Below are 15163 nucleotides of genomic sequence, written 5' to 3'. Positions count from 1 at the left end.
CTTCCTCATTCCCTGTGACGCTTCTCTTATGTGAATAAAGAAAAAATGTCATATTTTCCCTGATGCCAGGTAACAAATAGTGGCCTGGCTTGGCATGTGCTGTGTCATTTTTATAAGAGTAATACCAGCCAAAGAATAAAAGGTATTTTAGGATGCCCCTTAATTTCCATCCAACTTTTTCAAATAAGGGAGTCAATAATCTGATAGACAACATGCTCATTGATTGGATTATATTAAAAGGAAGATTGTAAACTCTACAGGGCAGGGACCCCCATCCTATTATCTCTTTGACACTAATCTTCTCATTTTCAATTGTAACTGTATTTTGTATCTATTATTATAATTTGTATTTACTATTGAAATGACCATGTTTGGTTCTATTAATCTATTGTTCTGCTGTACAGTGCTGCGTAAATAAGTAGAGCTATATAAATAAAAATATACAAGAAGTCTTTAGAACTGGGGTCATAGAAATGCCATAGAGACTTACTAGGCTTCTCTGCCTTAGAGGGAACAGTGTTATGAATATGGCCTCTTTACCTGAAATTAATAAATATGTCTGTGTAATCTGCATGTTATGATTCATTATGGTAAATTGCTGAGTCAGTCTGATAAGCTTTCTTTAGCTACACACAAATACTTTTGCTGGCCTGGTTATTATTTTCAGTTTAACTTTAACACATTAAATTTATCAGAGTACATGATGGCTTGAATAGACCAGTCAGTGGTGGTACAGTTCAGATGCTACAGAACTTGCACATTGAAGGGGTTATTTATTAAAGGTCGAATTGTGTTTTCCCGAAAAATTTTAGTTTTTCAAGGGTAGTTTCACTAAATAAATCCCGAATTTTTCGGGATTTATTATTTTCATAAATAAGCAAATATTTGAGTTGTGAATTTATTAGAGTTAGAAAAAAACTCACAAACTTAAAGTTTGATAAATAACCTCCTAAGACTAGTGTCACAAATGTTGTTCCTCTGTCTTTCTGAAGGAATGGAACAGAAGGTCCAGTGATTGTGTAAGTGCACACAGAGCGGATGTCGGTGCAAAAACAGAAAAGTTTGTGTGTGCTCTAACAGGAACACATAATTAGAATGAATTCCTATTGGTGAAAAGTTTTTATGATTACTGATTTACAAATCATCCAGATATTCATGTTTGTAATCTGATGTATCAAACATGAATAGAGTTTTGCTTTTATTTTGGTGTTGTGAGGTTCTGCTAGTTCATCATCCAGCACTGAGGGCAAGTTAAGGAAACTCAAAATTAATTATCCTGACATCATCATTTCAGGTGCCACAGAACATACAATTTACAGCACCAGCAAAAAAAGGCCATAGTGTTGGTGCTCTAGATTTTACATTTGTATGTCCCTTTTATGCTCATGGCAATCCAGTGCATAGATCAAAGATATGACCGCCCACACTTAAATGCTTAAGGCTAGTGTCAGACCAATCGGACCTCAGCCTGTGGAGAAATGCAGGATGAGAATCCGCTCCTTCTTTGCTGCTGCTGCTCTGCCTGCACCTGAAAACATTGCCTCGCTTTGGTGCAGGAATATGGATTGATTGTAATGTAAGGTGCAAAATGCTAAATATTGCATTTTGGCTGCCAAAAGCCGCTGTTTCTGGCAAAGTGGCAGCAAAAGAATAGCAGAGGAGCAGATTCTCAGCCTGTTTTTCTACATAGTCCGAGGTCCACTTGGTCTGGCACTAGCCTAATAGCAATGCAGTGCATCCTTGCAGGGATACAGAGGCACCACATAGCACAAACTCATAAGAAAAAGGTGGTATAAAGGTGATACCTTTATTGGCTAAGATAATCATAGCAAGCTTTCAGAACATTTTAGTTCCTTTTTCAAGCTGAATAAAATGAAGTGGTGGTGTTCTCTGATATATATATAACATTCAGCTCATAGATCAAATGACCAACATAGGAATGTCCATCAGCACAACTTTACATAGCACAAGCTATAATCAGGAAGCAGGTCTGGACTGGGAGTCAACATAGGCTCTACCATTTCTAGTACATAGAGGCCCAAACAGCCCCCACCCGCCACTAAATAGTGACTTTCTACAGCATCTTACAGCAGCCTCTCTGGCATTTGCCAGAACTCACAGATTGCCAGTAAGCCATGATTAAGCTGGGGCTTCCTGCCTTGTTCCCCATGAGCCTTATGGGAGAATTAAAACTCTAATTTTTGGTATTTAGGCAGTGCTATGTGTATGACATGAGACAAGTAAATACCTTCTGATTTCAGGCTTCACTTTGCATGTAATTGTTTGTGAATGGCTTTTTGGCTCCTTTTAGCCCTCCTCATCCTAACCAGGTTCAGTTTTCTATTTTGCTACTCTCCAAGTCCTACCCCCCGCAGAAGCCATGTTCCAATATCTTGCACTGATGAGATCTAACAAGTTTGGATATATGGCTCTGAACCATTAGGCTGTATCTGTGCTATAAAACCAGCGGTTCTGGATGCATAGTAGGGACATAAAGGAGTGATTTGCATGTCACTGCCGTGATGTCTTATGGGAGAATTAAAACTCTCATTTTTGGTATCTAGGCAGTGCTATGTGTATGGCATAAGACAAGTAAATACCTTCTGATTTCAGAAGGCTTCACTTCTCCATGAGCAGAAAAAATCTGCATTTTCTCCCTCAAAGTAATGGGAGCATTCTGGTTGGGGGTCTGGAAACAAAATAAATAAAAAGGAAAAAAAGGAAATATGTGTAACTAGTGATTTTGGAGAAAACTTTCAGTGATCCACTGTAACTGTAACATAACAAGTAGATTTAAGGGATCAATTTCGACCTCTTAGGCAGTGTGAGAAGTACAAAAACAAGAGCCTTGCAGAATTAATACAGGTCACTCCATTCCGGACTGCAATCAGATGCGCTATATTCATTAGGGGCAGAAGTGGGGAGGCTGGAAGGGGAAAAGCACTTATGTACCCCTCATGCCCCATCTCATGTGTGTCATTCAGACATGCAAGTTAGGAAGCGGCAAAACATGCAGGCTGTTATGGGCCTTGTCCTTCATGTCAGCCCTATACTAGGAAAAAAAGGACAGCACAGGCCTAAGCCCTCTGAAGCTGCACTGTATATGACACTCTGGATTTTCCTGGGTAGATTTAGCGCTTTCACTCCTGCTGACCTAACCCCTTTATTGTTGCCACCTAGAGATAAGAATTATATTATATATCTGTTAGAGGAAGAAACATATTAGATACAGGATGACTGCTCTTACATATACAAATGTGTATGCATATTAAATTGGGTTATGCAAGTACTAGCACAGATTTGTTATGCGGGACTGTGAAGCCCAACAAGTTACTGGATTTTTGCCTGTGACCAACAATCTCTTAAGTGTATCCCTGATCCAAACTAAAGGCTCTTTGGGCCACTACTGGTTACAGTAGTAACCAGTTCACTGGTTCATTAAAGATGGTACCTGCCAGATTAATGAAAAGTTAGCCAGTATAATGTCTGCTCTGCTTTAGGGGTTGAGAGGCATGATGCTACACATACTAAGGTTACCAGATCACGTGATGGAACAGTAACATTAAAAAAATTCAAGTGTTTTAAAGTAATACATATAGCAATTAAAAGAATAAAAGACTCAGGTTCCACAGCAGATAATAGATAAGCTCTGTAGAACATAATGGTGTTATCTGTTATCCACTATTTAACCTGGGCCATATAGCCTTTTTTCAATGTCTGACATTGCTACACACCAACTTGTTTATACGAATTATAGTAGTGTTTCAGAAGCAAACAGGTCTGTTTTACCAGTGCAGGGCAACAGTACATTATATTTTCATTACTTTAAAACACTTTCATTTTTTTGTTGTTACTGTTCCTTTAAAAGTTCAAGGACAAGTCTTATAAATGCATGTTGCAGGGCTGCATTGGTTGTGTTTAAACTAACATTATCGAAACCCTTTCCAGCTGGATTTTCTGGATGTGTCCCTAAATTTTCATAACATGTAGATAAGTTACTAGATTTCTGTTCCAAAATTTATGATAGTATACACAATCACTGGGATCTTATTTGAAGAGTTAGTACATAACCCTTTTCAGTATGGGCTCATTGAATAGGGTATGTGCTAAACATACTTTTTGCTTATAGTTTTTATTAATAAATATCTATAATTTCTGTTATTTTTGGCACTAAAAAGAATATGAAATCATTTTCACTTTAGTACTCCGGTCACTTCTTGATCCCGCAGAACAAAAGAGATGCTGATAAAACAAATTACCAGTTCACTGTAAACTGGTAATGAGCTGCTTGAAGGCTGCTGCTTAGAGAAGGGAGAAGTTTGTTTAAAAGGGTGGTTCATCAACTTTTAACATGTTATATAATGGCTAATTGTAAGAAACTTATCAATTGCCCTTCATTTTTTCTTTGTTATAGTGTTTGAAATAATTTCCCTTCTTCTTCTGACTTGTTCCAGCTTTCAGATGGAGTCACTGACCCCATCTAAAAAACAAATGCTCCTTAAGGCTACAAATTTATTGTTATTGCTACTTTTTATTACTCATCTGCTGGACTCCCACGCAAAATCTTCAGGCGTCCAGCGCACAAGTAATATGTTTTTATATATTGATATGTTAAGTGATGGTAATTAACATATTATTACCTCTCCATTGCACAGGAGAATAATAGTTTTATATCTTCAGTTTGCAGGTTCATCAGTTTGGTTGCTAGGGTCCAAATTACCCTAGCAACCATGCATTTATTTGAAGAAGAGACTGGAATATGAATAGAGAAGGGGCTGAATAGAAAGATGAGTAATAAGAGGTAGCACTAACAATACATTTGTAGCCTTATCTATTATACTATCTATTTCCGCTAACACATCATCATTGCCCAAAAGGAAGAAATTGGAGGAAAATGGATGTGCATACAACTCCATTAATTCAGTGGCGTAACTACCGGGGGAGCAGGGGGTGCGATTAGGCCAGGGCCGTACCCCCTCAGGGCCCCCCGGCAGCTCGCGCACCACTGTGTTTTTACCTAAATGCGGCTATAAATGCAGCCGTTTCCAGGTGTACGGAGGGGGGCAGGGCCCGGCTGCACGCCCCGCGCCAGGGCCCGCCCCCTCTAGTTACGCTGCTGCATTAATTGAATTATCCAGAAGAACTACCAGAAGAGTTATATTGTGTCGCACCAGCCATATACCATAAATGTAGTGTAATAAAAAGGAGAAGAAAGTTAATGGAATAATTCAAGGTGAAGAAAAATTAATTGTGCAAATTTGCAATAAATTCATTTGTATCAAACATAGTGAATCATTCATTATGGTGAATGTATTGAATGATAAATAAATATAAAGTGCTTCCAGTTAATAAAGTGCTCTGATTACTCTAATAGTTCGTATTGAGTGCTAAAACTTAACATTTAATTGTCAGTAAAAAGAATCAATGGAAGAATTCATGGGGTTAAAAACACTTAAAAATAATTATGATGTATAGACCTGGTATTACGGGATAATACTGGGTAGTAACAGTGAATAGATTTATCCCACCTAGAACATGACATCCGACCAAAAAAAAAACAAAAACATTTGTAGCATTTGTTTTTTTAGATGGGATCAGTGACCCCATTTGAAAGCCATAAGAAGGCAAATAATTCATAAACTATAAAAAAGAAAAAAATGAAGGTCAGTTGAAAAGTTACATAATATTAGCCATTCTATAACATACTAAAAGTTAACAACCTCTTCAACTTCATTAAATGTAAGAACTTCTGATTTAGGAAAAGTCAGGGGTATAACTTGTGGCCTAAATATAGGGGCAACAACAAACCCAGATGCCAGTGAGGAAGCAACAGAGTTTCAATATGTGTTTTATTTCCTAAATCTTAAGCCGGCCATAGACGCAAAGATCTGATCGTACGAATCAAGGATTCGTACGATTTTCGGAACGTGTGTGGAGAGTCCCGACATTTTTCGTCCGGCGGAGATCGGTCGTTTGGTCGATCGGACAGGTTAGAAAATTTCTGTCGGCTGCCGATAATATCTCTGCGTGTATTGCCGATCGTACGATTTTCAGTGGGAGACTGTCACTAGCTTTGGTTGGACATAGATATCCTACGATTGCTGTCAGGGGCAGAACATTGCTGATCTCTTCTTTTACTAATCTGACTGGTAAGACTTTGATCTGAATGGTTAGTGGCGGGTCGGGAGATGGGAAAGTCCGATCGTACGATGATTCGTACGATCAGATCTTTGCATCTGTGGCCAGCTTTAGAAAGTTGAGATAAAATGATTTTGCTCTGGAGCTCAAGAACTTCCACTCCTACCAGAGGTCCAGAGAACATTTTGGCAAACGCTATTTTCCATATAGTGACTTAACCTTGCAGAATAAAGTTGTTCTTCGAGCAAGAGATTTATTGTCCTTCAGCATTGCTTGTGAGGTCGGACATATCAAGACTGAAGGGTGCTGTTACTTTCTCAGGCCCCAACCTCTAACACATCTCACTCACATTCTTAACATTCTTACATTGTGGACGAAAGAGGCAGTTGTGCGTTACGTGATTCCCTTTCCAGTAAGGGCAAGGCCAGACGTGGAGTTTTTACGCTGGGTTTTTAAAAAAGCTCCGCCAGGTGTAAATATGCATAAACTGCACTACCACTGAAACTAATGGAAAACGCACTATGGCAATTCACACATGGCGCTGTCAACGAAGCCAGTATTGGCATTTTTCAGCAGAAACGCCAATACGTCAAGAAACTACCAATTCAATAGACTCTATGGGATCTGCATGTTTGAAACCACACTTTGCGTAAATACGCAGCGTATTTTAAATATGGTGTCCAAATTCTCAATGAGAACAATGAGAAGTGCATGTTGGGAAAGGTAACTTATGTGCTGAAAAACGCATGTTGTTGGTTATGTGTGGTTTCAGTGGCATATTTACACCCGGCCTTTCTTTTTTAAAAACGCAACGTAAAAACAGCACGTCTGACCTTGCCCTTAGAGTTGGAGCCGTGTTCAGTTTCTAATAGCTTTTTGTATTTTATGTCCCTGGTTTCTCTGACAATTACATTCTCCATTGTTGGATGGGAGTGCCCCACACTAATGAGCTTACAGTGCCCATGAGACTGATTAACACATGATAAGTGTCTGTTATGCAGGTGGGATTGTTTCACAGGCCATTCATTCTCTCTAGCTAGAGCTAGCTGTGGCAAGCAATGAGTTGTTTTGGTTTTTAGGGTGAAGTATTACAGAGTCTTTGGCATCAGAAAGCAATAGAAAGGGTTAGGGCCAGATTTAAACAGCAGGCACCCCTTGGCCCGCTGTCGTTCGTCATCCCTCCCTTTTATTAGCTCAAATTTTCATCAGTGGGACTGGAGCAATGGGGATTGGGGATATTTAAAAATCTATTTTATCTCCTGCTCATCCCCAGTGTTTCTGCAATATGGGTGTGGTTGGGTAGCATGCCACCCCCTAAAATCCTATGGAAAGAAACGAAAGGAGGAACCAGCACACAGGAGCATAAGCAAACGGTGTAAACCCCTTACATGTTTATTACGTCAAATGATGCACAACGTTTCGGGGGCACGCCCCTTCGTGCTAGTGAGCTAGTGAGTGCATTCACACTGTTTCTACAAATATTGCCCCCTAAAATCCTGCCATCCTAGGCCCAGGCCTTGGTGGCCTCTCCCAGTGACGTAACTACCGGGGGAGCAGGGGTTGCGATTGGGCCAGGGCCCTCACCCCCTCAGGGCCCCCCGGCAGCTCACGGGGTGGGGGGGCCCGTCCCCCTCTAGTTATGTTACTGGCTTCTCCACAAATCCAGGCCTGGAAATGGTGTTTATTCTGGTTATTAACCTGAAAATGAAAATCCCCACTCTGGCTTTTCTCCATTATTATTCCATTTTTGGGGATTATCCTGGGTCTGAAGATTGTAAGCAAAGCATGAGACCCACTGGGTCTGTACAATGGGCTAATAAAGACAACCAGAAGACCCAGCTAATACACAGAATTACTGAAAGGTGCCAGTTATGTATTCATGAAACAATAAATGATGGGTAATTAGGTATAGCATTATAAAGCCATCCAAGCATTCTAGCATATGGCCACTGGAAGTCACTGTTCTGTGTCTAGGGATTCTTTTATCTGTGTGCGCAGAGCAAAAGAAGCTGTTCCCATTAATACATTAATCAGGCATTAAAATCAAACAACTTATTTTGCAGAATAATGCATGCCAATATATTTCACTAAACATACATAGTAAGCCAGAAGGGGAAATTATATTCCCTACTGAACTGCATGGAAAGCACAGCTGTCTGAAAAAAACTTTAGGGCCTTACTGTGACCAGGTCCTGACTGGGGTTCAAAATAGGCCCAGGCATTTTAGGTACAGAGAGGCCCAAACTGTCTCCTACCAGCCCATTAAATAGTGAGTATCTATATGGCATCTTACAGCAGCCCCTCTGGCATTAGCCAGAATCTACAGATTGCCAGTCCAGGCCTGTGACCTACAAATGGAATGAGGTGCAGGCAGGGGCGTAACTACATAGGACGCAGACTCTGTGGCTGCAGGGGGCCCAGGTGGTATAGGGGGATCCATGAGACCCTAATTAATAAGCAATTTCAACATATATTTGGAAAAAGGACAACCTCTGGATATTGGGGGCCCTAAAATTAATATGCTGTGGGGCCAAGTAACATCTACTTACACCACTGTATGTAGGTTTTCAGATCAGGGGGAGGGTTCCAGAAATGAAGGGCAAGTACACAAGTAACCTCTGACACTTACTTACAGTGACTTCTACAACTAACACAGTGATTCCTGATCATAACCTATTTACCATTGCTCTTATAGTCTTTGAGACAATCTCTACTGTTCTCATTCTTGCCCAAATGTGAATAAAATGATTGTTATTTTTATCTTACGCACACAGGCAGGTAAATATTCATTGGAAACAGGGCCTGGAGCAATGTATATCCCATTAACAGTTACTTACTCCAACAATCGGCTAGAGCAGTGTGCAGGGACTCTTCCATGGGAACACATACTGCAACATGCCCTGCGGATAGTAGGGGCCAGATTCAAATAAAAGAATCTCATATACAGAAGATTATATTGGGACCCCCAGTGGGATGATTTTGGGATGTGTAAGGTTATATTATATTATGCTAGCAATAAAAGGTATTTTATTATTAAAGGTGAACATCAAAGTACTGGCAAATAACCTTATGTGTCATTCTCTGTAATTTTAATGCAAAAGCATGCAATTGTTAAAGGACTAACTTTTCTATAACTATATAAAAGGTTCCATAGTTCTCAGCAGTGAAAGGGTTATTTACACAATGTTCAGCACCTGGCAACTGTAGTCAGCCAGTCACAAGGCAGGTCCATAGTATGCCCCGCCCCTGGACTCTCTGTACTCTCTGTTCCCAAAGCAGCAGAAGAGGTCATGTGTATGACCGGCAGCTTGATTTACATGAACCAATCAGCAGCGTGATACGCAAATGAGGAGAGCTGTGGTTGGTTGAGTGTTTGCGTATGAAGCCGGGCTAGTGAGCGCGTGAGAGTAGAGTGTGTGGAGTCAGCAAGTGGAGAGCACGGGATAGTGCTGAGCTGTCGTGTCAATTCAGTGAAACTTTCCAGTTCCCAGAAAGAGCCTCACTTGCCTCAGCCTCCAGTGGATCTGTGCAGAGCTAGGGAGGAGTGCAACGTGTGCAGCTGTATAATATGACTCTGGAGGATCAACTGTCTGCGGATCAGACCATTGGAAAGTAAGATCACTTGCTACGAAGGGCCGGTTATAGTGCTCGTCTGTGCTGCTTTTTGGGGTACTTAGAAGAATTTGTCTGCGTCAGAGAGGATTTGTTGTGGTCAGTGCAAAAGGATTGTGCAACATGGGAGTTGTGTGATGTGCACATGCCTCCCCTGCACTGCTGTGTGTGTCTCTCTGCTATTAGAAGGGCCCCATGTACTAATTGGGTTAAAGTGCAGTGACCAGTTGCAGAGCCTCCCAAATGTGCAGTTTTCCCCTTGTCCTGAGGTGCCTTCATCCCACTTGCCTATTGGCTTCTTTCCATTGCTGGTGCAGCAAGTCTGTATCCCATACAATCCAGATCTGAATGCTAAACACCCAATGGCTGATCTTTAAAGCTGTGACCCTGCTGTTTGCATTGGACTACAGCTCCCAGCATCCCTCACGGCATAATCCAGTGCTCATTTTTAGGCTGAGCAAGCTTTTCCTTTGTAAGTGAAAATATGTGCTATATGGACTCTGCAACAAGATATATAATGTGTTTGTACATCTAAGAAAGTTCATTAGTGCCTGTTGTTACTGAAATTGCTTACATAGTGCCTGACTCATGAATGGTTAAGATGCTATAGGTATAGGGAATAGCTCCCAAGTCCCGTTTGCATGCTTTGCTCAGATGCTCATGCGTTTGTCTTGTATCATTGGCAGGATGGAGTCGGTGGGAAACGCGTTGGAGGAGGTGCTCCGCACGGCCAAACTGCAGAGGACCATCACCATTGGGGTGTATGAGGCTGCAAAACTTCTTAATGTGTATGTAGAAACATTATTTCCTCTGAAGGGCACTTTGAACTACACTGTTGTTTATACATGAAATGAACTTTGAGATTAGTCTTTTGTGGGAATCATTCTCTCCGGATGAAGGACTCAAACTTAGTAAAAGCACTTGAAAAGGGAACATTTCACTTTAAATTAATATTTAATAAACTAGAGACCCTCTGCTTTTGCTCTAAATATTTTATTGTCTGTGGTTTTCTTAAGTAACTAGCTTTTTGTTCAGCTGCTATCGGGTTACTAGGGTCCAGTTTACCCTAGCAACCAGACAGTGGTTTGAATGAGATGTAAATTGGAGGGTGTGTGGATAGAAAGATGAGTAATAAAAAGTAACAATGCAATTATAGCCTGACAGAGCAGTAGTATTTTAGTTGTCGGGGTCAGTGAATCCCAATTTCAGATTGCATTTTAAATTGCAAGCTGGAGAAAAAAAAAAAATGGAAGATCAGTTGAGAAGTTGTCAAGCACAGGACCTTCTATAACACACAAAAAGTTATACAAACGTAAAGGTGGACTAGCCCTATCATGTCATTCTATCTAGTCTTTGGGAACATCTATATACATTACAGTAATATTGCACAAGGCTTAAATACAGGGTCACAATTAAATGTTTTCTTTACACCTCTTGTTTTCTCAGGGACCCAGACAATGTTGTGCTTTGTCTGTTGGCTACTGACGATAAAGACGGTCAGGATGTCGCTTTACAGATCCACTTCACCCTGATCCAGGCATTTTGCTGTGAGAATGACATTAACATCCTGAGAGTGAGCAACATGAGTCGGTTGGCCGAGATCCTGGGCGGCTCTGAAAAGCCAGGGGAACCTGCTGATCTGCATTGTATTCTAATCAACGTAGGTGACACTCCTGTAGAGGCTGCATAGAGGGGCTTGGGTGGGTTCTGCAGTTAGCATACCAAAACAATAACAGAGGGGCTTTCTAAGGCATACTGGGATTCCTTTACATATACCCTGTTGACTGATATTGGAATGCTAACTAATGAATCAACATGCTGATTGTTTAGCAATGCCATAGTGCTAGGATGCTCACTACATTCCCACATAAATAGTAATGCTTGCACAGAAACCTTCTTTAGAAGCATTTATAATTCTAGGTTATTTTTCATATTTTCCCTTTTAAAGTTGGTGTATTGAGGCATAACTTGTTATATGCACAGCATGATCCTTCTCTGCATACTTCTAATCCTGTGTACAAGTGGGAGTAGTCCCAGGCCTAAGAATGCACTGTGTAGGGCAGGGACCACAACCTTTTTTTACCTGTGAGCAACATTCAGATGTAAAAGGAGTTGGGGAGCAACGCAAGCATGAAAAATGTTCCTGGGGTGACAAATAAGGGCTGTGATTGGCTATTGACAGCCTCTATGTGAAATACCAGCATACAGGAGGGTCTGTTTGGCAGTACACTTGGTTTTTCTACAACTAAAAGTTTACCTCCAAGCCTGGAATTTAAAAAATAAGCACCTTTTGGGTTGGGGAGGAACATGTTGCTCGTGAGCTACTGGTTGGGGATCACTGGTGTAGGGAATATTGTTGCATGTTGAGATTAAGTCAATGGGACACATCCAGGGTTCAAACAGCAATTTGGGTGGCAAATAGGCAAATTTGTGTTCTTCGGGGCCAGTGTATGATAAATCTCAAATCAAATTCATCTTTTTTTTTTAACCCTTATTATATTTGAATAACTCCCTAGTCGAATTTGACAGTTTTGACCATAAAAAAAACTTTTGAATTCGAATTTTCAATTCGACCCGTGATAAATCTGCCCGTAGTCTTGCTCTTTTGATTTGTAGTGTAATCCTGGTAGTGCACCATGTGCCTCCGCTTTATATTGTATTTATGATCCGCAAGTTCATGAAACCAGAGATACGTCTCCATTGGCTGTCCTAGGCCAAAAACCACATTCTAATTTATCTTCAACATCAATGCTGTTTGAAATGCCAAACCCACACTTGTATAAGGCTGCACCTGTGTTCCTTACAGTTATAGAACTGCTGCCATACACCTACACGTTCTGCAGGCAAATTATACCTTTACCACATCTACATTGCAGAGCATTGTATGCCTGTCCTGCCCTACCCTTGGTTTCTATTGGCAGTTCCTTGCACTGTTCACATGCTTCTCTGACTCACTCACTGTGACATTCCTTAGACTCCCCCCCCCCGATACAAATGTAGTTTCGGTAATATAAGATCAAGACTGTACTGTACTTCATTGGAGAGCAAAGTCTGCTTGTAAATTGACAACCGATTTCCTCATCTTTCCCTGCTGTCGACTTGTTCCAACATGTTCTGGCTAGAGGCAAGCCGTGCAGTTCATATTCTCTAAAACTGTGTTTCTAAAAACCAGATCTGAGTGCTTTTTATTCAAAGGAAAATGTATTTATATTAGTTATAAAGGATCGTACCCAGATAAAGACTAAAAGCTGGCTTTTAAGTTTTTTTTTTTTTTTTTTTTTTTTTTTTAATTCTTTTCCTTTTTTCCGGTAGTCCAAATTGGGTCATCGACTCAAACTACTGTTTTGTGAGGCTTCTTTAATGTTATGGGTCTTCTTTTCTATGGGGATATTTGCCCTTTAAAATGGCCAGAATAAAGTTTTAATGTAATATAGCAGGGTACCTTGCTGTGTGTATCCAGTATAATTACAAGAATGCTGCCTCCACGTTGTTGGTTTTAGTTTCCACTATTTAAATGTTTTTGTGTAATTTTTGGAGTCAAACTAATTTATTTATTTATTTATTTTTAGTACCCACATGAATTACAGATCAAGGATCCTGCTCTCAAAGAAGTGATTTGTTATTGCAAAGAGAGTCGTTATCTGGACCAGTGGGTGCCTGTGATTAACCTGCCAGAACGATGATCAAAGTGCAGTGAACACCATAATTTAACTGCAGTTTAAATGAATTAAAAAAAAAAAAATATATACTTTCAAGAAGAAAAGTAAAAACACTTTTCTGGACCAGGTTCTGCCATAAAGCAAGGATTTCAATAACTCGTACATAACATCAGGAGGGAGGATTTAGGCATATGCGGAGGCAGTGCCGAAGTTGCTAAGAAAATGGAGGACTGTCGGTCATGAAGAACCACGCAGAGTTGCACCAATGAGTATCCAGGAAGATGAAACATGAAATTAAGGAGCGTTGGAAAATGGTTCAGGCTGCCATATGCAATGGAAAATTTATATTTTTACAAAGGCACTGGTTTTAACTTTGTTCTAAGTTTATAAAATGTTAAATTATACTATTTATGCTACTGTACTTAAATGTACGTTATGAAATTGATGCATAGACGTTTTTATGCAGGAAGTTGTTGAGACAAGTGAAATGTAATGTTTTATGTTGAACTTTCTTTTTTTTATTTTATTTTTTTGTACAATAAAGCTTTTTGAAATGGCTGAAGTGAGGGGATAATTCTTGTTCAGACATTTAGGCAGATTGCTAAAGCACTAGGGTAGGACTCCAAGGGTGATTTCCACGCGATCCATCGTGCTGCGCAAAAACACAGGCGTCACGTCGGATGCGACAGAATTAAGGTAAGTAATAGCATTGTCGGATGGTGTTGATGAGACACGACTGTCGAATGCAGCGTGTCGGATCAACGCTGCAACACCATCCGGCAATGCTATTACTTACCTTATTTCTGTCGCATCTGACAGTACATGAAATCGCCTGTGGAGTCCTACCCTTACTTACACATTTAGTGAGCCTAGTGTCACTAATATTACATTATCTTTAACCTTTGGGGGGTTCAGACTGGGGGCCCCAAGGCAGTACACAACGCTGTAACTCTTCCCTCCCCCCCCCTCCCATGTGTACCTTTTTTAACTTTTGCTCTTTGCAAAGGTCGGTAGCATGCCAAGTGCACAGCCTTCAGCAGGGCCCACCATGTTTTTTTCCTGGTGTTTCGCCAGCCCAGTTCAACCCTCTGACTCCAGTAAAAAGTAGTAAAGCTATAATTGCCTATGTGCCCACATATGCTTTCTAGAGCAACCAAATAATGTGTAATTTAGTGACCTGCAGCTAGCGTCTGAGTGCGACTCTGCTTTGATATGCTGTGTAAACTGGACAAGCCGCTCCTCGGTGCCAAGCTGTAATGACTGGGAAAAGTATTCAGGTTTTGGCAGTTGGCGGAATACGTATGGGGCTATGTAATAAAAGGCACTAATGGGGTAGTAACAAATAGCAAAACTGCACAAATAAGAATAAAAAACTAGAATTTCGCAATGTAATACTCTTTAGGGTATGACTACACAGACATTTTTGGCGCAATCTGTCGCACTGCGACAAAACACATGCAACGGAAATAAGGTAAGAGAAATGTTGGATGAAGTTGCAGCGTCTGTGTCGGATCAACGCTGCGACTTCATCCGACACTTCTATCTCTTACCTTATTTCAGTTGCATGCGATTTGTTGCAGTGCGTCGGAACGCGCCTGAAAACGTCCGTGTAGTCCTCCCCTTAAACTGTTATCGCATTGCAAATCTTAATTGCGCATTGCCCACTTTTAACAAGTGCTTGAAGCTGTCATTTTTTTGGAGCAAACGTAACTTTTTCATTAAGTATTACATCAACTGTCGGAAGTGGTCGCTAA

General features: G+C 40.6%; 1 protein-coding gene across 2 annotated transcripts; it reads left to right on the top strand.

Annotated features, from left to right (window-relative positions):
* Positions 1–9528: 9528 nt before the first annotated feature.
* gadd45a.L (growth arrest and DNA damage inducible alpha L homeolog) lies at positions 9529–13967 on the top strand. 2 transcript variants are annotated; one of them, XM_018258205.2, is made up of 4 exons: positions 9529–9750; positions 10437–10538; positions 11197–11410; positions 13320–13967. In XM_018258205.2, exons 1-4 carry the CDS (start codon positions 9707–9709, stop codon positions 13431–13433), a joined length of 474 nt encoding a protein of 157 aa, XP_018113694.1. In that variant the 5' UTR covers positions 9529–9706; the 3' UTR covers positions 13434–13967. The 2 variants fall into 2 exon arrangements, with proteins under 2 accessions (XP_018113694.1, XP_018113696.1); XM_018258207.1 differs by lacking the exon at positions 9529–9750 and adding an exon at positions 9757–10222.
* The last annotated feature ends 1196 nt before the right edge of the window (positions 13968–15163 follow it).

Source organism: Xenopus laevis, chromosome 4L (genome assembly GCF_017654675.1).
Source record: "Xenopus laevis strain J_2021 chromosome 4L, Xenopus_laevis_v10.1, whole genome shotgun sequence".
Taxonomy (NCBI): Eukaryota; Metazoa; Chordata; class Amphibia; order Anura; family Pipidae; genus Xenopus; species Xenopus laevis.
The sequence above is the reverse complement of the archived record's forward strand: the minus strand, read 5'-3'. Positions and strand labels throughout refer to the sequence as shown.

Excerpts from the sequence above, each read along its gene's own strand:
- gadd45a.L (XM_018258205.2), top strand. The coding sequence starts at position 9,707 with ATGACTCTGGAGGATCAACTGTCTGCGGATCAGACCATTGGAAA. Across the intron at positions 9,751-10,436 it reads GCGGATCAGACCATTGGAAA|GATGGAGTCGGTGGGAAACG; the intron begins GTAAGATCACTT and ends TATCATTGGCAG. Across the intron at positions 11,411-13,319 it reads TGCATTGTATTCTAATCAAC|TACCCACATGAATTACAGAT; the intron begins GTAGGTGACACT and ends ATTTATTTTTAG.